The 24,755-nt window shown below is 39.0% G+C and overlaps 1 protein-coding gene across 1 annotated transcript in view; it reads right to left on the minus strand.

The window, feature by feature from the left end:
• MTHFD2L (methylenetetrahydrofolate dehydrogenase (NADP+ dependent) 2-like) overlaps nt 1-23,663 on the minus strand; it is a gene marked incomplete at its 5' end in the record, with an annotated part of 24,233 nt that extends 570 nt beyond the window's left edge. The window contains 6 exons of the mRNA XM_010082178.1: nt 7,063-7,188; nt 11,555-11,647; nt 17,265-17,372; nt 18,131-18,283; nt 22,038-22,160; nt 23,479-23,663. Of these exons, the coding sequence (XP_010080480.1) occupies nt 7,063-7,188; nt 11,555-11,647; nt 17,265-17,372; nt 18,131-18,283; nt 22,038-22,160; nt 23,479-23,663 (788 nt within the window). The remainder of the gene's footprint in view (nt 1-7,062; nt 7,189-11,554; nt 11,648-17,264; nt 17,373-18,130; nt 18,284-22,037; nt 22,161-23,478) is intronic.
• Nucleotides 23,664-24,755: the final 1,092 nt, after the last annotated feature.

A 24,755-nucleotide genomic window follows, 5' to 3' on the forward strand; every position in this document is an offset into this window, starting at 1 on the left:
GGCAGGGCAGCATGGACTTGCTTTGCCAACTGTGATATTGCACCTTCAATATCCAGGAGAGCTATGGAAGTTGGAGATTTCATTCTGTAAAGAGATGACCTCCCCAAACTGTGTGTATTCCTGAGGAGCAGCAAGCAGAGCAGGAATCTGCTGTAACTATCACATCGACAGTAGAGCACCAGCAGCACTCAAGTCATCTATTCAGCCTCTTTCCCCCACTCTGGCTTGCAGCCTCTAATGACATTTTATGACCAGAAAAGGCAACTTAAGAGAACTGCAGAGGGAGAAAATATAGCTTCCTAGATTACTTGGTTTTTTTTTTTCTTCACAATATGGACAAAGAATAAAACCAAGAATTGTCTTTAAGGAAAAACGGACTCCAGTGCCAAAATTCCCATTGCAACTTCAGCCATAAAAACTCAGCTCCTCCAGAAAAGGCTTTTTTTTTTTTTTTTTTTTAACCCAGTGTTACCAGGGTGCCTATATTAAACTTGGATCTGGAGGCACAGATCTTACCAAGGTCTCAAACAGAAAGGGAACTCTTACAGTTGAATTGTCTCCAACCATGAACCACATCAGGCTGTCCAAAGTTAGTATATACCTTGAATCCTTGGGCTACGAGGTAAACAAGTACAATATTTTTTTTTTTTTTAAGCATTTAACATCTGTCAAGTTAACCTCTTTGTACAAGGAATTAATAGAATGTAGCAATAAATCCAAACCTGATATTCTTATCTACTGTGCAAAATGCAATCAACTGGAATTGCAGGTTACTTGCAAAGAAATTACATGCAGCTGGCTGGGAATTCATCCCATGACAAACAGTAAGGAGCAGTTATTTGCTAATAATGGTTAGTCCAAATGGCATATTACTAACCCGATTACTACAGAGTTTGGTTTTTTTTCTCAAGTGTCACCATGAGAGGTTTTTTATTTGTTAGTTTGGGGTTTCTTTGCTTGCTTAGAAATAATGTATTGGAAACTCACATCCCACTTTTAAAAGGATTGTTTTTAAAAAGGCACGTACACACAGCCAGGAGAAAACTGAACAAGTGTCACTCTGACACAAACACATTCATTTCCACTGAAGTCACTACAGAGCAGAATCTATACCTGGCCATAGGAGGACATCAATGGATGGAAAATTAGGCACCTTGATTTTGGAAAAACAAGGTAACTTGCCTCTGCTTTAAATATATTCATCTTGAATGCACGTGGTGCTTTCCTGTTGGGAACAACAAGCTCTTACAGAAAGATGTATTTAAAAAGAATTTTAATGTTTTTTTGGTTTTTTTTGACAGAATATTGGGGGGGGGAGGGGTGTGCAAAATTAAAAAAAACCCACTGTCTGAACGCCCCAACGCAGGGACCCAACAAGAGCATGCACAGAAGTTAACGGCGAATATCTCACTGAACTGAAGAACAGAAGATTAAGCCCCACCGAGGACAGATGGTAATTACAACTGGGAGTGTTTTAATTACTCAGTTGACTGGTACCACCAGACATAAAATATTTAAATATTTGGAAAGGTAAACAAATTTCAATGTGGGGTTTTTTAAATGTAAATTGTAACAAATGAATTATGGTCTCATATGACAGTTATTCTTAATATTCTCAAACACAAATAATTTGTCTTTTTATTAGTTATACTATTTTGAACTACCTACTGTTTGAGATTGGCATTTACAGTTAATATAGTTACTGCAAGTTCCGAGGTTAATGTCATAATAATTGAAATGTACCCACATCTGAAGTAAACACAATAATTAACATTGAAAATATTTTAGGCATTTTAAATTGAAATAAGTATGTTTCCATGGCAATGTGAAGTGCCTCTTTTTGTGGTATTATTCACACTGCTCCTATCTTACAAAGAGGTACAATCCACAACCACACCATGCCTTACCTAAAGAAAGCCTTCTAATGAATATCATGTACAACATTCATTGCCTCTAGTGTCAGTAACTGCAGTCAGCACTAAACACACTGTGCACTGTTTTCACAAGTTGCTGGGGAATTTCTCCACCCATACTCTATCATTATGGAAATCCCTGTGGGTCAGCGTGGCAGAACACACATTTTGTATCAGTTAACATGAAACCACCCAGGTAGCTTATTCACAAAAGCTGATCTGGATTTTTAAATGTACAACTGGTGTCTAAGTTGGGGAAACTACCATCTGATAAGTTTCCACCTGTAAGAGTAAATATAGATACAGTAAATATAGATACAGTAAATATAGATACGGTGAATGCAATTTTCCTAGATGAATGCCTGTGACCAAAGGGGGAAAAATAACCTGGCCCTCAAAAATGTTCATACATTTTCCTTTCCTCGTGAAGGGTAGCAGGCCAAAGCACAGTTCCAAGATGGCACTTCAACGTGACCAGTCTCATGTTGGCAAATAAGGTAGCTGCACTGTTGGTTCCCTGAGAAGGTCTGCTTCTCAGCAATGGGAGAACTTTGGGCCTAGCTTTAACTCTACTTTCTCGAGACGCATGCCGTTCTCCCAGGCATTTCTCTGCCAACCTGGAAAATGTTGCTATACAAATTAGGTGCCTATGGGGGAGGAGCTGCTATTTTGCAGCTTCTGTAGAACCTTAAAATCTTCCTTTGATTCTTCAGAAGAAATGAAATGTAGATTGTTTCCTTGATAAACAGGATCCACTGCTTTGGAAACAGCCCTTCATTCCTAGGTTCCTTTAAAGCTAAAGACATCAGACACCTAATAGGGTTAATCACACAAACCAAGGGCAAGCCTCAACCTGAAGGCAGTCCTGGGTCTTGTGCATCTGCATTAAGTGATGCAGAATAATTCCTGCCTAAGCACTGTTTCCACACAGCTTTATTAGTCCCCGTAAAGCTACTCTGGATCGCTACATCCCTGCAGCACTGCAGAAGTGCGAATCACGTGCTCAGCAATCACAGTAGATATCCCATGTTCTGCTCTCCACATTCTGGAATTGTTCTCATTATGTACTGTGGGATACTGACCAGCAAACATGTGCCCACTTCTCATGGTTTCTCCTTTTTGATGTTATCCCTGTTTCTCTTACTGCAGCTACTTTAACAGCAATATAAAGGAAAACCAAGGAATTGTGGCCCAGTACTGTAATTCTCATGGTACATACATCTTTCCTCCCCCAGCACCTCTAAAAGCCAAGCAACAGAGGCATCTCAGGCAGAAAAATCCCACATGAAATTATGCACCAGAGCTCCTTTGCATTCAGCTAATTAGCACAGACAGGTGGATGCGATATCCCTGTAGCCGTGGGATAACAAGCAGCGGCAGCAGAATTGCACAGTACCAAAGATTACTTAGACCCCTGCATGACATAGTGCTCTGCAGAGGAGTACCTAGACTTGGCCATCCGGCAGCTTACTGTCACCAGCCAGCACTAAGCCAGAGCAGCCTTCTGGCAGTCACAGTCGGACATTCTGATTTATTTCTTGCACTAGTGGAGCATAACAACAGGCAATGCTTCCCCCTGATTTTTGCAGAGCAGCAATATGGTGACAGGATTACACAGACTGGACTTTTATTAATTCCAAAAAGAATGCCAGGTCTTCAAAATCAACTTAGAAATTAACCAACAAAAGCTATAGCAAAAGCAGCTGGAACCGCTGGAACTACTACCAGGAGCGCCCATGGGTCATGTTAGATACTTGGCCAGCAGACTGAGGAAAATGAGTTAGTTTTCGGTGCACAGCTCAGGAGCAAACTCTGAATGCTATGCTACTGGAAACAGCCACTAGTGCATGGCAGGTAGCAGGGCAGGAGCAGCACAAAGGGAAGCAGCTTATGGAGGTGCCTCTGTAACAAAGGTTAGCTACTACTCCAGCGTGTTACTACCCTGCTCTACCAGTCACTCCTGGAAATGATGCTCCACCCAAAAAAGCCGTTCCAGTTAAATGCTCTGTGTAAGTTGTCGCTTTATTTCATGTTCCTGGTTCTTGTAGCCCTCCTCCTGTCTTAGCACTATTGCTGTGGCAACAAAAGCCCTATAAAACGGGGCCAAGTACACCCACACATGCATCGCCCTGCTCATAGAAACGTCTCCCTTTCTGTGACTGAAACTTGCTGCCCAAAAGTAGCTAAAAAGGCACTGGCAATAATCTAAGGATGCCACAGCTTCTCCTCCTCCCTGCCACTTCACCCTTCCTCTCATGGCTCCCAGAAGTTACAAAACATCACCTCCTCATACCATTTATTTTGGCAAATTCTTAGCATAGGGGCACAGTGAAGGGGCTGTCAGTTATATACAGAGATGCACACACAGTCTAAGATATCCCTAGCACTACCAGGCTAGGTACCGCAGCACTTCACAGGTGACATCCATGTGCAGTGTTTTCCTGTCTTGTTCTTTTAGATACCTTGGAACTGCACACAAAACTATTCTAGACAAAGAAATGCCCTTTTTTTGATGTGGACACAGTCTGAGTGTCAAAACAAAGAGGACATGTGAGGGTGGGGGAAATCACAAATATTGTTGCAAGACACTCCACAACACAGCCTGGGATTTTTGCCCAAAATAAACAGTTAAGCCTGACAAGCACAGAGGTACCTGGATGCCACCACTACGCACAAGTATGATACTGTTGAATATTTGTAAGTAAATGAAACAATCTTGTTGCTCCTCTTCATCTAGTGGAGTTTAAAGGACAGCCAAAGTGTGCTCCTTGGCTTGAGAGCGTGTACACCAGCATATGCCAGCAGTCAGTCCTCAGCTTGCTGTGGGAAGCACTGTCACAGGAAAGGTCTCTGGCTGCAGGTGACTGCATGCAACACCACTGCCTACAGCAGAAGCTGACATGACTCAACCAAGTGCAGATTTTAGAACAGATTTCAAAACTTCAAAACTCATTTTGAGCAGCTATCAAATCCTCTCAGTCTGTGGTAGGATTTTTTTTTCCTCCAAGCATTTCTTACATTGAACTTAATAATGATCAACATTTAAAAAAAATTGAAATGACAACCTTTTGTTATTAAAAGAGATAAAAATAAACTTTAGTGTCTAACCTACACCCTCGAGATTAGCGGGTGGCATCCGAGTATTGCTCGGATACGACAACTGAATAAAAACAGTTTCAACGCATCTAATGAACTTTACTTCCACTATCGGAGATTTTTAATCAGACGACCTGGTCAAGTCAGCCATTTCCATCTATTTCTTATAAAACAAATTTAGCCTCTGATTGCCCAGTTAAATCTGTGCTCTCCCCACTGGCACATTTTTCTACTTAAAGAAGAGGATGATGAGACAATAGATACTGGTGAGCTGCATGACGTTAAACAGGCACTGTGTGCCATCCCAGCCATTTATGTACCTGGCCTTTAACCTGCAAAAATCATTTTTGCTGAGGCTTAGATATTCATTCAGTCAAGTGATCAAATGGAGGAAAAGGATGAAAATAGTTGCTACATGAATACACCAGCTTGTTTCTTTTCCTAACTGCCAGATCAAATACTTGGCTAGGGTGTTTCACTTTTTGGTATTCAGAACTGTACACACTGGGATTTTTTTTTTGTTGTCAGAGATTTACTGAAACTTTCATCGATACCAATGAACCAACAACAATTTCCCTTTGGCAATGCACAGTGAAATGCTACTTGCAACTGTAGTGGCATAATCCAAGTTGAAGTTCCTCCCTCTTTTTTGGATCTTCCCTCACCCCAGGTAAAATCCCAAGCACAACCCACAGCAGACATGACGAGACATATACAGTGCATTGCTGAAACTCTGAATCACGGCCTTGTCATTGAATCTACACCTATATTACATTCAAAAGGTTGCACATTAAAAAAAAAAAAAAAAACACAAAAAACAAACAAAAAGGATACAAATTCATGTTTATGGAAGTTACAGCTTTTTTTACCTAAGCTGCTAAAGCAAACAAAAAAATCCTGAAAATTCTCTGTACTTCAGTTCAGAAAACAGAAAACATAACCTTTTACTTGTGATAGTACAAGCAAGATAACAAAACAAAAAATGTTCAAGTTGTACTCTAAAAGTATTTTTCTACTGGAACTCCATTGTATACATACAGTTATACATTTCCAAATGCATGCTGAAACAATCACTTAGATACACTCGTGCGGGTAATTTCATTGACTAACAGACAGGTATCATGCATGATGAGTAAAAGGAACAGGAACTAAGGGAGTGATGTAATTACAAATACATGCAGCTGGCTAGAAACGTTTTGAATATAATGAAGCTTTGTGACATTATGCCAGCCAAGATGTTAATAACCATGAAAAAAAACCTGTGGGTGATTTTCATACTTATCAAAATAAGAAACTGTTGAGAACCATTAATAATGTGGGTGAATGCTGTCTAAGCTTCCCACACTCAACTCCGCCAATAAGCTTTAATTTTCAACTGCAACAATCCTGCTATTCCAGTCTGGAGCTCCTCCAGAGCAGAGATATTTAATCAAGTTACATTGTGAACTTGCTCTGCAACACATTAAACATAAAAAAGATCAATATGTAACATCAATTTTTATCTCAGTTAGGCTTGCCTGGACCAAGAATTTCAAGAGCTTAAGATGAACCCACATTAAACCTTTGCATAAAGGATATTTCTAAAGCAGAAGTTAACATTTTCACACACAGGTTTAGAGTGAGAGCATAAAAGGAGGCTTGAGAAGGTGTGGTACAATAACATTTGCTATGAACAGTGGGAGACCCTATACTTGCGAAAGAGCAGAAACCGTTTTTATTGCTTACTCTTGAAACATTTCATAGACTCATAAAGGATTAAAGAAACCTGTAGACAAGCATCTTCTGCCACCACGCTGCCATAAGAGCTCATCTGCACCTCTTAAAGGCTGCTGTGTGTAATTAAATGTAACACTTCCTCTCTTAAATAACATTTCTTAAGAGTAAATATATCAATATATTGTTTGTTTTCTTATTTAAGAAAATAAATTTAAAATAATTCCTGCAAGTGTTGTCTCATCTGAGACACTGGCTATCCCAAGTATTTCTCATGAATGAATTGCACAAGCTTCAATACATTTATCCAACAGGTTCATATAAAGAGTGTTTCACTGACCTTCAAAGTCCACGTCCCCAGCTAATTTGGTCTTTCCTGTAAGAGGATCGTGGATATGGTTGATGCCTACGTCAATCACAGCTGCACCTTCTTTGACCATATCAGCTGTAATCAACTTTGGGATACCTGGAATCATCAAGATATATTTGATTAACACGGCCCGGGTACTCTCAGGTTAGCAGTTTCAAATTATATCAAGGGGTATGCACACACGTGTATGTATGCACAAAAAAGAAGATAATTCTTTCACTTCATTTTTCTTGATACATCACACACAGAAAACAATTATTGCTCAGTTTCATACAGTTCATAATCATTAAAAGAAACACTGATATTTGTTTATTTTGACTCAACATTTTCAGCTAAACCTGTGGTCACAAATACAGAGAATGTGATGCCAATGAAGGAAGTACTTGCTGGTTTGTGGCAGTGAGTCAATTTCACAGCATTTCCAAAGAAAAGCTGGATGAAGATGCTCTTTGAGCCACAAGAAATGGTTAGTGTTGTCAGGTCTGCTGATCCAGATGGGCTGTCAACTGCTGAAGCAAGCTGTGTACGTTACTTCCACAGCATTTTCTTTAATCTTTGCTTTTTCAGTATCTGAATTGGACCTACGCTACTCTTGGCTTTTCTGATTTCTCATATACTTCACTTGTTAGACGCACGACATTTCAAGCAGTTACTTCAATAATGAACATGAACTACAGGAAACACCACTGCAACAAAAAAGATGCTAGCATGGTTAGAGAATCTGATCTACCACCACCTTATTTTTCATTTCTGTCATTTATAAGCAACAGCTAGACAACAAGGAAAAAAAAAATGTCATCTCAGATTTGCCTACATTAAACAGCATCAGCTCAACCTGTTAGAGAGAAGCAACTGCTCTTCAAGTAAAGTTTTCACCTGACCTTCTCATAAGTGAGCAAGAAAACGTACTGGGTGGAAAACAAGTGTTTGTTTTTGGTTGAAGAAACACACTGGGCTAACAAGCAATTTTAACTATGTTACTGGTAACCCCAGTGCATGACACTGACCTTTCACAGGGGAGCTCCTACAAAACACCATGTCCTGCTACTCATACCAAATAGGGAGGCCTCCCTGCTTGACCAAAGAGGGCCTGGCCTCAGCACCACACACCTTCATCATCTCTCAGTGGGCTACATCTGCATGGTGTCCTGGGGTTCAATTTTTTGCTATTAAGAAACAGCAGCTAAAACAGAGTGGTGTAACAAGCCACCTCAGCTCTTTCACAAACACCGTATTTCTTCAGCACATTTAAATGTAAAGCATCTTGATATTCATCACCAAGATGTTCAACAGTCAGGATCCAGAAAACCTAAAAGGTTGCTTCAAGTTCCAGATTAAGAGCTGAGTCAACGGCTGTATGTGTCCAGTCAGCACAGCTGAGCTATCTATATACATGGGAAGAGGCACCAAAACAGTTATTTAGGTATTAAAACAACTTAAGTACAAAAACGGCAACTCAATTACAGACAAAATCTGACCTGGGTCCTACCGAAGGGGATGGCACAACACCATTTTCTAAGGCAGCACCTCCTGGACAGTAAATGTTTTCCACTTCATAAAGATCACTGCCACAGGGGACTTCAAACTGCAGGTAGCACCACACATTTACCTTGAGGAGATCACTCTCACTCAGTTTCCCCAATGTGCTGAAGTGAGAGGTAAGACCTCTATGGCATGCCAACAGCTCCACTTGATGCAAAGGAAAGATCTCCCTTTCAAGAATGGGAGTTCAGTAGGATCACTCTTCATAGAGAGCAATTTTAGTTACAGGAAAGGCTATCTTAGAACAAACATACTAGCAATCCTTTACAAACAGCAGCATCGTGTGCGACCAGACATCCGAAAGTTCATTCCTGGACAGTCACAACAAAGGAAGCATCTCCTGGACTGTTAAGGCAAAACAGTATCTGAGACTGAAGACATGCTATCAGAGAACCAAGAATATCAAGTCCTTACACATCATCTGCATCAGCTTATCATACCTTAATTGCAACATCGCCAATCTTTTCTCTGTATCCACTTTAAATCACCTCCTAAATTTCTTTCCTACCATGCAACCTCCAGCTTTGAGGGATGGGAAATTCCAACTTTAAAATTACAATTCACTTTGCTTCTTGAGCAATTCCTTCGGTTCCATGTTTGGTGAGGAATGTTCATCCTAGTCATAGAGTATCTCTGAAGGGGGAGTCTAAGCTCCCCTCTCCCCACCAAATCAGCCTTCTCTCAGGTGGAGAGAAGAGAAAAAGGAAAAGAAAGCAAATCCATACGTTTTGAGCCTGTAGTTTTACTGGAGGCAAGTGCTGGTACACAAGGGCTTTGGCTTCATTTAGAGTGCTGGATCCCAGCCAGTTAGTCGTTTAGACACAGGCAATACAAAAACCTTCTTTGCTCTCTGTTTCTCACTCCCCCATAGGACACAAGCTTGAAACTCTGCTTCTAATGTTGAGCAATCAAAGACCTCAAATTCTTTCCTATGCCATTTGATAACATCTGGCTGTGTCTACTTCATCACACTCTCATGCAATCAATTGCAAGCTGGCTGGTAATTGGATAATGCCTCAGTCTTATGGGGGTAAATGATCTGCACGCGATAGGGATGGAAGCATATTAACGGAAGCTGCACAGTTACACCCTTTATAAAATGGTTTGATAATAGGCCAAATACTTAATAGCAACAAATAAACTAACCCTCAAACCAAATGAGCAGATCTATTTACTTAAGCCTACTTTACATACCAAATAGGAAGAGATAAGCATTAGAGCAGCTATTCCTAAAATGCACTGACTGAAGAATGTGGGAAAATCTTTCATTGGTAATTCTTGTAGAAAACAGTTAATCACATTTTAAACAAAAGAGAAACAAAGCCCTACCTAATCTCATCTTAGGTACAAGGACTGTAAAATAGCCAGCTCCTGAGAAAGCTCACCAACCACTATCTGAACAGAAGAGTGACAAATCAGCAATTTCTATGCAAGAGTGTGCAAGGTTTTGGTAGCTGGGGGTGCTACAGGGGTGCCTTCAGTGAGAAGCTGCTAGGGATTGGAGGGATTCCACCTTTTTTGAAGTGTAATCTTCCCCAGAACATCCAGTGGTGTAGTGTTGCATACTGTTTTCACAATCTAGCCCTAGGTTTTTTCATCATTCCAAGACTATCTTGTGTTGTGTAATGAGTGTTGTATCATGCTGCTGTTACAAGTGACGTGAGGAAAACGTGAAGAACAAACACAGCTGAGTTGCTACTGAACTGTTTAACTACAGGCATAACTGATGACAAAGTCTGTTCATCACAAAAATCAGAAGTGATGACTAAATCAGAAGCAGTGAATTTGGATAAAAAGCTTCTAGTTTATTCCCAATTAGCACACACATTATTATTTTTCATTCAATGTGTGAATTCTGGTCAGGCCCATGGTTGAGCAATCTCATGTGGGAGAAATGAACTGTTTCTTGCTCCTGACATGGGATGAGAAAGGGATAGGGCAGTTAAGCCCTGAAGCAAAGGACATCTCACTTCAACAGGAAGCGATGAGCTTTAGATGGGCACCTGCCTGTCTTCACCTAGAAAATCAGCAAGCGAGACTTTGGTCTTGAGGATGATGAAGGGGGAGGAAGGGAAAACACAATTCTTTTCTAGTCCTCCAAAATGGTATGAGTGAAGAAGGATATCCTGAGCTGCAAAGGGACACAGAATATTACCAAAGTTTTTAGTAAGTTGGATTGTTTGGTTTTGTTTTATACATTTATTTATATTTTTATTTATAATATCTGTACAAAGAACTGGAGGTTGCTCAGAAGCAGAGTTCTGCTCACTTATTTGTTCTAGAGTAGTCAAACTGCAGGTATTTCACTCTACATTGCTTAAAGAATATAGACACTGTCTTTCAGACCCCTTCCTCTAGGCAATTACCATCCTCTTCCTCTTTATATGTTAATTGTAAAAGAAAAAATAAAACACAAAATTCAGGCATCAATAACATGTTACAAAAACTACCAGCTAATTTGGCAAGGCTGCCCTTAATTCTAACAGCAAAAGAACTACACCATTGTTTCATGAATGCAGCCTCCAGCTGATTTAAAGAAACCCTCCTGTCAAAATTCAAATGACTCATGATTTTTGCACTGCACAGAGAATGTTTTAATTTACATAATTATACCTGTATAAACTATGCACTGACTGGTTCCCAATCTTGAGTTCACTCTAAAGTCTCCCTAAGGGAAAGGTGTCACATGTGACGAGAAACAGTTTATGAGTCTGCAAATGTGAAGGGCAAGAACAAAGAGACAAATCACTTGCCCTTCTTACGACAAGAAATCATACTTACTGCAACACCCTCAGCAAGCATGAGCACCAATTACTTGGCAAAACATGAAATAGCCAATAGTGCCACCAACACAGATGCCGAAGTTTACTTTTTCGGTTTTAAATGTTGTGATTGGAGTATTAACGACAACTAGTATTACCTGCAGCTACTATTACAACGTCAGCGAGTTGTGTATGGATCTTGAGCTGCTCTTTTGGTGTGTATCTGTGAGTAATGGTCACTGTAGCATCACCTGAAACATAAGCGATAATCAATTAATTGTCACATAAAATGCATGTATAGCATTTACTTTCGGGTACAAATGACTTACTTTGGTACATTAACAACTGTACAGATGATCATCAGATTTGTCCGGGCACGCATCACTTCTTTCAGTATAGGCAGAATGCTCACAACTCTTGCTTTTTACACATATTAAAAAACATTTATTCTTAAAATTTCTCACAGAATTAATTAATTCATACACTGTGGACTAACTTATTCCTTCATCAGCTTCATTACATTTAGCAGAATTACACAGAGCAAAATCAGCATGGAATCCAGTGCCTACCTTATTACGCACAATTTGTATAGTGTACCGTAAGACTCAGTTGCTCTTTGTTGTCACAAACTAAAGCTTCTAGTAAAAGATCACTGCATTTGGACCTCTCTCCACAATGACATTTGTCATTCATCTGTCCTGAAGCTCCCTAGATGCTTCCCTTGAAATTCTGTTGTACAGACAGGAAGGAAGCTTAGAGTCTTCCCTGTACCTGTGACCCAACTTCATAACAGCATTTCCCCCGTGTCAAAGTTTAGTCTTTGGTATGTGTTTTTGACAGATTCTGAGTGCTCAAGGACTAAATGGTAATTTAAGTGAAGTTGCACTATTTCTTACTGATTTTCCCTCTCTCAAGAATGAACATGGCTGATAATCTGGCCAACAACGGGAGATGACAACTGAGGCTCTTCTCTTTGTGGGGCCCAATTGCGTAAGGAATGAGTCCAATAGCTGTGACAACAAGGACACTCCTAGGCCAAGGGCCTTTGCTGAGAAACCTGCTGACCAATAATTGCATGCAAGGGTCACAGAGTTAAGTCCCTCTATTGATTGGAACATGAACAGATTTCATCAAGGAGAGGTATTCTTGGAATGTACATGAGGAATGCAATGAACAGCAACATTAGTATTTACAAAATTCCAACTGGATGAATCTGGGAATGTTCATAACTGTGGCCACTTAAGAAATCAATATATTCAATGCATATATTTTTCCACACACTCAAAGCATTCCAAGTCATCATTTTACATAGCTCAAACGCAACAACATAAATGGAAAGAAACTGGACAAAAAGGTGCTCAGATTTTTGCAGGTGTCCTACCATCTCCCATATCTCCCAATACAACGAGAGCTGCTGACCCCTTACTTTACATCGGAGTAGGAAGTGTTTGAAGTTATCACAAACAGAAGCCAACATCCTTCTGGGTAAACTAAAAAAAAATCTGAGGCCTGCTCCTGCATGTATCCACATTGATCGGCAAGAAGCTACAAAGAGACTCTCCTAGGAAGACATGAAAACCTTGTGCTGTTAGATGGAGATACTGAAGAGTGACCACTACACACAAAACAAATTGTCATGGCAATACAGACTGAAGTCTCATACTGCATCCAACGGCAAGCATGGTGATCCCTCAAGGACTGCCTAAGAAAAGAGCAGTTATCAAAGGAGACTCCTCCCAACACTCTCCGTGTCAACTATTTGTACTTCACAGTGTTCAGGTGTTACATCCCCTCACCTCGACCTTCCACTCATCATAGACTCCTAAGCCAAATTATTAAGCATTAAACTAAAAGTTTTTGCCATCCCAGACATTACTACGGCATCTGCTTCCTCTGGAATGTGTCTGACTGATCTAATCTGTGCCTCTCATCTCATTAACTCTCTTCCTCAAGCATCTCATCTTCAACCTGTCTATGCTCTGACTTCTCTGCGCTTTCCCCTCATCTTTGATCCCTCTTCTCCTCCTTTAGTCACCACCTCTACTCCTTCAGTCAGTACACTGCATAACATCTCCTCAAAGAGAAGCAGAGGAAGACATTTTTGGAAAATGAGAAACAAGAACAGAGAAGTACAGACATGTATCAGCAACTCCATGAAACAAGGCAAATTGCCAAAAGTTAGAAGTCTCTCACCAACTTTCTATAGCTTCCCATGAATTTAAGTGCATCAAAAGCTTAGACAGCTGATTGTCTTAAAAACATTTCCACAGAAGAGTTTTTCTTGTGAATGCAACATCCCAGCCAGTACGCAAAGCCTGCACGTCAAGATTCCTTCAGCTTTCTTCCTTGAATACCTTTAGGATCAATAACTGATACAAACAAAACAACTGGAACAAGACCAAAGAATTATTCATTGATACTCTTCATTTTACTTATCTAAAGCAACATCTCTCCAGCTGTTGATTTGTTTGTATGTAGGCCCCCCACACACTCTTCTGAGGGAGCAGCATACAGGTTCTATAGATGGCTGGAGTTTTCCTTCTTTGGAGGTCTCATTCTCCAAACATACTAATAACAAACCACTATGCTCCCTGCAGAAGAACCATGCATATTCTTTGATGTGACACACTTTGCTTTCCTTGGCTAATGCTCCATCAATCACACTAAAACACAGAGATCTTCTCAAGGGCCATTCTTCACACGTGAAAGGAAACAGACTTAACACTGGATTCTGTAAAGAGCAGTCTTCTGATACCTATTTTAAGTAAAAAGGATATCATGCCCAAACACAATCATTACTTCCAAAGATATATACACAATGAGATTCTTTTGACCTCTATCCTGTATTCAGCAGAGAGGTTGAGTAAACAAACAATGGATTAAATCCAAAGTTACAAATATTCACACCTTCTGAGAAATAAAATTAATTGTATTTTCCTGTCAAGGTTTTAGTGACAAACCTGTCTGTAGTCAGCTCCTGAAACCAAGAAATTGCTCTCACTACCAAGAAAAAAACCCCCTACCTTCAGAATAGCAGTCCAGAAGCTTACAGACATCTCAGAAAGAGTATATTTTCTATTTATTTGCGATCATGCCAAAACAGAAAATAAACAACTATTTTTACACTGCTACTTCTGCTGAAAGAAGGCAGAGGAAGGTATTCAGCAATTAAGATTCTGTGTGATACAGCTGAGTCAATTCACTGGCTTATAAAACAGAGATAGTCTCTTGACCTTTCTACACCAAACATCACCTGTTTTCTAAGGGTTCAGATAGTTTTCCTTACTGATCAGATATTGCCACCTGCAGGACATGACAGTTTCTACATACAAAACAGAACAGATGAAGACCCCAGCTTTTCAGTTTTGTTTATCATCTGTAAAAAAGCAACAACTAAAACCTACGACAACAGAGGAAAAGATAGTTTCCCTTACTGATCAGATATTGCCACCTGCAGTTTCTACATACAAAACAGAACAGATGAAGACCCCAGCTTTTCAGTTTTGTTTATCATCTGTAAAAAAGCAACAACTAAAACCTACGACAACAGAGGAAAAAAAAAAAATCACACACATCTTGCATCACTTCTAAACAAAAATAATTTAATTAAATCATGCCAATTGCTGATAAAACCCTATCCTAACTGACAGCCTGAGAAAGCTCTTTTTCAGCGCTTAACTGTAGGCCTTGTCTGGTCCCCATTCCCCTGAGTAAAAAAAGAAAGGAAGAATAAAAAAGCTTCCACTTAACCTGTACTAACAGGTTTAAACCATTCTAAACACTTGTTTAAGAAGAAAGCCTACCTTTGTTTGTTAAAAAATAAAATAAGCAACTCTAACGTGTAATTTTCGGCTTCAAAACACACTTCCACCTACAAGTTTAACACACTTGGTGAAGCTACCGCATCTTGTATCCTGAAAGATGTCTCTGATCATAATGCACAAATTTTGCCCTGCCATTAGCTGTTAAGAATAGGGTTGGAAAAGATTACTCTGTTTAAGCTGTTATTTTTATTATGGTCACAGTTCCAATCCTTCCTCTAGCTCCACCTCCTCAATCTCATTATACATTAGTTTTCTGCATTCTCATTCACTGTCTATCTCAGCTCATCTCAGCTGCCTTCAGTTTCTTCTCTGTCACGATACATCCAGAAATTTTCATAACCACTGGCGTAAAGCCGAAACCACTGTTAAGCCTGCCTTCCCTTCTGCACGCTGTCCAGGCTGGCCTCTTGTTGCTCAGAACAGAAGCAGAAAAGAAAACTAACTGCAAAAGACCAACCAGATCTCCAAGGACAGCCCAATCCTTGAGTCAGGAATGAAAACTACACTAGACTACCCCAACAATGAAAATACTTATCACCATGTACATGACAAATACATACTTAATGCTCATTTATCATGAAAGAAGTACAAAAGTTCATTTGTCTTCTCTTTGCCAGCTGCTTTATACTGTATACTACTACTTGGCAGCTTGGAAAACAAGAAAGACTACCTTAAACATAAATTAATTTATTCAGAATAACCAGAGATAATTTTAATGAGTTAACTCTTTCTACATAGGCCAACAAACTCACGGACTATTCCCCCAAAACACACTATGAGCTGGTCAAATAAGAACTACAAATCCAGAATAGAAGTGAACAAAACTGAGCCACAGATCCAACAAACTCAGAAGCTGAAAGGTACAAAACAGCATTTAGTTACTGATAAAAAACTTCCATGCAACTACTCTGGTTTTGTAACAAGCTGCTGAAAGAATCATGGGTCACCAAGTCTCCTCATTTCCAACTGAGCAACATGAGTAGTTTGCAGTGTACCTCTGCATCACAGGGAGCCTATTTCAAACGTCATTGCTGGCTCACCCAACTGCACTGGTAGTAATATACATAACCCAACATCTGCAGCAAATGGCAAAAATGGTACTAATTTTCATGGGAATGGGGATGAGACCAGAACTATGCACTGATGGTAATTACAATACAAATACTGAGAGAAGTTTCAAATAGCAACTTTCCCACAGAGGCTAAATGGAAAAACCAACTCTATGATTAGTACGAAGCTTTTAGTGTTTCATTATATTAATGACAGATTTCACTCTGCTCCTATTAATGATGCCAGGGCTTAAACATCCATATTTACCTCATTTGCGCATACCAACTTGGCAGTTTCTAACATCAAAATGAACTCGCAAAAGGACAGTATTCTATTTAATTTATATTTGTTTTTCTTTCTACAGCACAATACAGCAGCACATGCATGCTTCTGTAATTAGAATCACTTAAAAATATTTCCATTACAACCCCCAATTTCCAGGGCGATATGAACTGGAAAAAAAAAAATTCCCCAGGCCAACAAGTAATATCACAGAGCTCACACTGAAAAGTTAACTTTGTCGGTCATTTGGATATTTTCATAATTACCACCTAACATAGCACAACACAAGAAACATGCCATATATATATATTTTTAATATATATATATGTGTGTGTGTATGAAAAACTTGAAATTAATACTACGTAAGCATGAGGATAAGGCATATAGCTATACTACTTTGTATAAACAGCACATGAACCTCTGTAGCTCTTTAAGGCCCCACTGTCAGATATTGTCCTCAACGTTCACTGTTAACCATGTTTAAACAGTAGCTGTTTCAAATGGAAGACAAAACAATGACATAACACCAGAGAAAGTTGATTCCTGAAACTGCCTTGCTCTCCTCAGAATACATCAGGAAATATACTAGCAAATTTATTTCCTTGCTCTGGTTGCAAATATCGTACAAGAACAATTTTATCTGAATTTTCTGGTCAGCTTTATTTTAATTATTTCACAAATGGAAACATTAAAACAACATTAATGGACTTACCTCCAGGCCTTTCGTGCTCTCCATCAGTATGTAAAAGCATTGAAATAGGCATTCCAACGTTCTTAGATCTTCCAGCTACAACAACATTTTTTCCAAAGGTTTGGATTCCTTATAGGAAACAAACAAACAAAACTATATCAAAATTGTATTCCACTATTTCAATATACCTATACCCTTCTTCTTAATCCCCAAGACACAATTATCTCTTGTTGTGGACTGCTGACATCAACATGGCTTGAAAATCCACAATGCTGAACTCGAGTGATGAATCCACAAAACAGCTTTCAGCTTTCACCTTAGAGAAACAAAACTGGCAACTCATTCAGGTTATCTGAATCACCCTTTGGAGGGACTTGATCCCTTTTCTCTGACCACAAAGGGAAATGGAAGCTCTTTTGTCTATCAATAAGAACACCTATACTACACTTACAAAATGACAACCACTGAATACATATGCACTCTTTTCCCCTTCTAGTACCAAATTAAACGTTCTCATTTTTGTTCTTACTTCTTCCTGCTCCCCACAAGAACTTAGGCATTCAAATCTTATATTTGATAAATAACCAGGAGGTCAACAATACCACACAAAGTTCATTGCAACATTATAAAATGTAGAAAATAAGTTACTGAAGTGTTTCAGCAAGTAATCTACGTGAACTGCTATCTACATTTAATTAATAGTTATACTACTGGCAAAAGATCTCATCTATTTGGCACCTTCTTATTATTTAGATTAATCTTCTAAATGTTTGTTCTTCAATCAGCCCAATACATTAAGATAACCTACACCTTTTAACTCACACCTAACTTTACCCTTCACTCATCTTCCATGATAAAAAGAGTTTCAATACAGTTCAGTTTCTTACCTGTTCGTTTTATGATTTCCCACACGGCAGCAGCAGTGGCCGGTATTATAGAAGGCTGATCAAGACACAGACGTCCAATATTCATAATATGAAATCCATCCACATCCTTTTCAGGTGCAATAGCATTACACACTGTTCGCTCATCTATGTGATCTAAGAAACACATTGCTTTCAAATTACAGTTCTTTCACTTGTCAGGAGTCATCAATACTATCTGAATCATTACACAGAGAAAGACACGAGTTTGATCTAGTTAGGATAATTACCATTTTTCCTTATGAATACACTAGACCCCCCCTCCCCAAAGGCAGTAGTTATAACTGTAACTTCTCATCCACTGAAAATTCAATGATTCCGTTTGTGACATAGCTAATACAACAGATTTAGTCACTACATGAGAGGCTGATAACCAGCTGATAATGAAGACTTAGTAACTATAAAAATAAATGTTTAACCAAGACACTTCAGTCACTTCTGCATTATGGAAAGGTTAATTATCAAGTGTCTAAAAAAAAAGGGGGGGCAGAAAAAGTTAAAAGTTCTTGTGCACGTTACCTGCCTCTAAGATAACAACAGACATATGACCTAAGATTTGAAACAAATGTAAGGAAACCCTGAGCTGAAATAAATTTGCAGGTCTAACTTTCATTTTCCATTTCACAACAATACAACTGTTTTTAGGAACGTGCTAAGCAGTAGCACCAAAACATATCCTACTTCATTGGAAAACTGTGAGAATGCATAAAACTGTTTGATACCGATGAGCTCAAAACACTAAACATGGCTTAAATGACCATACCTGCACATAATTTATTATTCGTATTTATTCATAAGTAACATTTTTCATATGTACTACTGATACAGGATAGGTCTGCAACTGTTTAAAGAGTGTACTGCATTGGTATTGATTATGAAAAAACATAATTCTAAGATAGAAGTAAAGATAGAAGTGTTTTACGTTCATGTAAAAGGGAAAGAACCACGCTTTATGCATATTTTTTTTCTCCACTCAAAACTGATTAGCAGAATTCCAGAAAAGGGCACATAGTACTGGAAAAAAATGCAGCTGCAGAGCTGGGAACAAGTAGGCTGACATGGGCCTGAGAAGGGAGGATGTAGACACTTTCCCTCCTCATCAGAGACACTTTCAAAACACTATCTTGGGCTGGCCGTCCCCCAAACAAACAAACCTAGTTAAAATTGTATAGATAGTTACTATGTTACATAATGTGGAGATTTTATTTGCCTCAATAAATGTTTTTTCCTGGCCTGTTTCCACTGGACTACAGATCGTCCCTTTTTTTCAGAGGAACAAAATAATTTCTTAAATATGTTAGTGTCAGTCTCATAGATCACGCTTAACCTCCTCTCAACTGATATTCAGACGAACTTACTTGCTGTCACTCCAAGCTATTCTCCATGCCAATTCTCCTCTCTGCACTCACCCTTTCACTTGTTAACCAAACCTGCAAGACAACGCTGGGCATCACCTGTCTAGCTACTCTGACAGGCACACAGAGAAACTCGTATTTACACCATACACAACACGTGCCTCTAACAGTCAACATATGAAAAATAAAGACTGGTTTTCGAAATGGAAGACTGATGAAAATAAAAACATGGCACAAAAGAGATTCAAAAAACATACCACACAGATCAAGAAATAAAAGGATGCTGTTCAGCAACTCCCTGGAAAGAATTTTGAGAAGCTGTGCTGGGACCCTGCTATGACTTTAACAGTCAGTTCCACCAAAGCAGGCCACACTGAGACTGGCGCAGTCTTTCACAACAAAAGGACACGATGTCTGTACTCCTTTGTCTCAAGTCTTTGCTCCTTACAACTAAGAAAATTTTGAGGTTTTCATATTCTATCCAAAATAAATACCTAACATTTCATAGCCATCTTCCAGGCAATTTTAAAAAGGTACAGGAAACTCTCCACAAAACCATAACCACATCACACGGAATGCGCTCAAAAGGTGCACAGAAAGTTCTCCTCAGGCAAAGATGATAATCCTCAAAGTTAAGTTGCTCCGGCTCACAAAAGTGAAGGAGAACAAAGCTACTTTCTGCTTCTATTTTTATCCCACTGTTGATCAAAAGCCACACCTGTGTGTGGTTTACTCCAAGAAACATAAAATCCCACACAGCAACCCCAACTCTAGAATAAGCAGACTCTACTGATAAAGTTTTCACAACTTATAGGCTTTGTCTTCTTCCATTACAATGCAGATCAAAAGAATTTTGGAAAATGAGTTAAATTAGCTTTCTGACCTTTTGTTTCTGAAGTTCTTTGGGAGAAAAGAAATATTTCAGTAATCAGAGTTATATCTGACATCTATTATGGGAAGAACTTCCTGAATATTTTCAGTTCATGGTAACTTGCATGTTTAATTTTAATATACAGACAATGTTATATTGAAAAAGATCTGCTACTGATTAAATTACTCTAAGGTTTTTACTAAGGCAGGCAACATCCAAGCCTCAAACTAATAAGTTTTACAGGTTAGGGGAAGGCTCATTAGTCTTCACACAGTTACTGTGACAGTTGTACCACAGTTCTTCAGAGAGATCTTCAACCAATTTCTTTGGGGCTTTAAACAGTAGGCGTACTAGCATCAGACGTTTGAATTGACACAACTGGAATGATCTTCAGTTTGTTTTTTTTCTTTTCAAATGTCCAACAGTTTTAAATTCACTAAGTTTCAAGGCTTAAGTCTATTGTTGAACTACATGCGACGAAGGCAGTGAGCTCAAGAGCTGACTGTAATGACTTAATACCCTCCTCGCAAAAAAATGTATTTCCATAAGCAGTTCCTAACAATTTCACCCATTATCCACAGAACTAAGAGAAGTGACACGATACCTCCTATTTCTGGGGTACACAACAGTGGATTGCGAGTCCAGCAGATAAGTCTGTTTCTTTTGCTACATGCTTCAGAATGAAAGATTTAGATCCCTAGGGTGCCAGTGCTCCATCTTCTGCACGAGTTCTTAATACTGAATGAAAAATTGCTACATTTCCTGTTTCCCCTGATCTGTTCTTAGTGCCAGAGATGTTTGTTCCAAGTAAGTCAACCACATTCACTCAGCTTCCAGAGTTCATTACTCTGTGTCCAAGATGTCAGTCTCCTTGCTTGTGTTACACTTCCACCTTGTGGCCAACTCATTTCAGCAAGTGGCCGATTTCAGTTAGCTTTCATGTAACTCGAAGCACAAAACTTCCTCATCACGAATACTGATGTTAACTACAAATATGAAAAAAGCATATCCACCTCTTCCTCTGTAACACTCAGCATCAGCCCCAATTTGTCCTGTTTTGCAGATATGAAATAAAGGCAGATAGAATTGTCTGAAAGTGGAGACCAAGACTAGGAGTAAGAGTGGAAGTGAAGAGTTTACCTAGAAACAAAGCTTCAACTTCACCATCATCAGATACTTACAGACAGTAACCCCTGGAGTCGCAGCTAGTGCTACAAATCATGCCTCTATGTCCCAAAAATATGGCTCCTGCCCTTCAGAGAACACTGTCTAAAATACGATCAAAGACAGAGACCAGGAAATCCAACATGCCAGTCAATTTCTTACGAGTCTAGTAATTTACGTTAGCAAGCATACAGTGGTTTAACTAAGTTGACTTATGCAGATTTAGATGAGAAGGTGCAAGTTTTATCACTGCCAAAATACCATCTTGACAGCTATTGCCAAGTGATATTTTAGCGAGATTTTAGTACAAAGTAGTAGGAGGGAAATAACAAACAAGAACATAGTAGAGGCTTCTAGGATCTTAGCACAAAGCTCATTTCAAGATCTTATGTCACTAAGATACACCCGCAACCCAAAATTGCCAAACTTTTTCCTGTTACATTGACTGTATATGAGGAGCAGGAGAAAAGATGTCACCTACCTGGGAGAGGTAGCTGAACTAATATACCACTAACTGTTGAATCCTTGTTGAGTTTTACCGTCATATCTAAGAGTTCTTCCTGAGAAATGTCTTTAGGCCTCAGTATGATCTCACTAGAAATGCCTGATAAAAACCAAAACCAGGAGACACACGTTAGTACCAGGAAATTCATCTGCGGACAGCTTAGTAATTTTGTCTTAAAATCTGTCCAATGCTTAACTACTGTCTTAAACAACCATGGAGGACTTGCTAAAAGTTCTGCTTTTGCCATCTGGTCTTTAATGTTGTACTTCTAGATGTCAAGGACTACCTTACAAGGAAACATACAGGAAAAAAAATAAACAAAACCTACAGTTGTACACAGTAGCTCCAAAATTAAACAACAGTTTAGAAATATCTGGAAAATACAACATATAACTTTTCTACAGATGTGCTCCTAAGAATTACAATTAAAACTGAACAGATCAAGCTACACTAGCATTACTGTCACTTTATGTGATAATTTTTTTATTTCTGTAGGACAAAACTCATTATTTGAAAAGAAAATTTTTCAAGTTAATTCACAAGATTGTAGTTCCACTGACAGCAATAACATTGAAGGTACTTGTTCAGGCTATGATACTCTCTGATTTGAAGACGAGATGTTGTAGTGACTGCACTCTATCCTGGGAAATCACTCACGTAGCTTTACTATTTGATTTCATTATGTCTGAAATTTTGCCCTTCATATACAGAGCTGTGAAACCTTCGTTTTGTATTGGCTTGCCTGGCTTTACTGTGGACCTAAAGCATTCACCAGGACAGATATTCCATGAGATACCGCAGAAGCACATGAAGACTGACATTATGAAGAAAAAGTCTCTTCTCAAAATCTTCCTGTGAAATTGGTTACTTAACCACTGTTCCCATCAATTGCAGGACAGTAGCGTTTGCTACCACAGTTAGAGGTGGCCTGAAAAATCCTCATATAAAAGAAGGAATCCAACAGGTACTGCAGAAGTAAGCTCCTTAGCAAATATTTCACATCCAAAAATAATCAGTGTCTTGCAGAAACAACTAAAAGCTGACATAATTTCTCTCTGATTATCTTTATTAACTAAGCCTCTCCAAGACAGTTACAAGACATTTACCTGTCAAAAAACTTCCCCAATGTCCTCGTTTAGTTTCCAGTTTCTAACTGTAAGGGTGTAAGCTGTATCCTAACAACGTTTTAAGATACAGAATTGAACTTATGGCTACCATTCATGTGCCATTAAAACTACTTTCTTCACATATCAATGTAACTTCTTTTATTTAGGTTCAGAGATGAGGAAGAAAACAGTGCAAAATTAAATTAGGACACAAAGGGGGCTGCCCCCTGCTTGCTTTTTCAGGAAAAAAAAAAAAAAAAAAACAGTATCTTGTGCTTACCAAAGGATCATTTCTGTTATGTGACACATACCTACAGCTGCAGCTGCTTTTATCTTGTTTCTGACATAGATATGACTAGCTGGATTGTCTCCTACCAATATGACAGTGAGATGAGGTCTCTTGTTTCCAAAGGATATCCATGACTCTACATCCCTTTGAACTTCTTTCAAAACTTGTTTAGCAAGCCTTGTCCCTGAGATAATGGTTGCTTCATCACTAGAAAGACAAAAAGATACACAATATTTAGGTCTAAAATGTCATAAACAAGACACTTTTAAGTGCGTGATCTGCTGTTTTAAATACTTGCAAGTGCTTTGATTAGTAATTTGCTTTTATTTCAAATATTATTTGAAAAACACTAACACACTACAAAACCACCCAAGGAAAGAAGCTTCCCCTCTCCCGTTTGAAGAGCAGGAACATCAGTGCACAGAGAAGAGGAGCTCATCTGCCACACCCCACCTTCCCAACACACATAGCCAGCCTGGTTGAGTGTCTACAGACTCTTGCATCGGGTAACACACCATGAGAACATTCTTAGACCCTTAAGTTTCTCTGTTTTAAGGAAGTTTTACCCCAATCCTTTCACAAAGTGCCTTCAAAAAAAACCTATTTGACATGGGATTATTCACACTGTTCCTTTGTCCAAGCTTAGATGATACTATTTCTCAGCTTTCTTAGAACGTAACTCATATAAGCCTATGGTGACTAACTCCAGACCTTCTGTTATGCCCTCCCACTTCTATTTTTCCAATTCCCTGTTTTTCTAGTAACCTCCCTCTATCACTCAACCAGCACAACAGCAGACAAACATCCCTCTTGGGTGAAGGGCCCACAACCACTGTCCTACCCACGGAGAAAAGCAGAGGAAAACTGAAAGAGTCTTGTGCCTTGAACTTGTCGCAGAATTCCTCAGCCCCGCATATCATCACTGTAATCACCACCCCAACCAAGGATGTGGAACCCACACACGCCCCTTACCAAGCCACAACAAACAAGAAACCTCCAGCATGTATAACTTTCAGGTGCTAAGATATGAATTCTTTTTGTATCAGATAAGCAGCCTTTAAATATTAACTTTAGTGCTTGGTGGTGGTGTGTGTGGGGGAGAAAGCAAGAAAAGAGAGAAAGCTGTAGAGCAAGAACTTCAATAACTGATCTGGTTTAAAACATGGTTTTCTATATGATTCAAAACCGTAACTTTAAGCAGCGAAAAAGATTAAGTTGCATTTTATTTATTTCAGAGATTTGTGCAATTTCAGTCATTCTTAGTAAATCTTCACAACCAAGTAAGCTAAATGCAAAAGC

The sequence above is a fragment of the Pterocles gutturalis genome, unplaced genomic scaffold (assembly GCF_000699245.1).
Source record: "Pterocles gutturalis isolate BGI_N339 unplaced genomic scaffold, ASM69924v1 scaffold16939, whole genome shotgun sequence".
NCBI lineage: Eukaryota > Metazoa > Chordata > Aves > Pterocliformes > Pteroclidae > Pterocles > Pterocles gutturalis.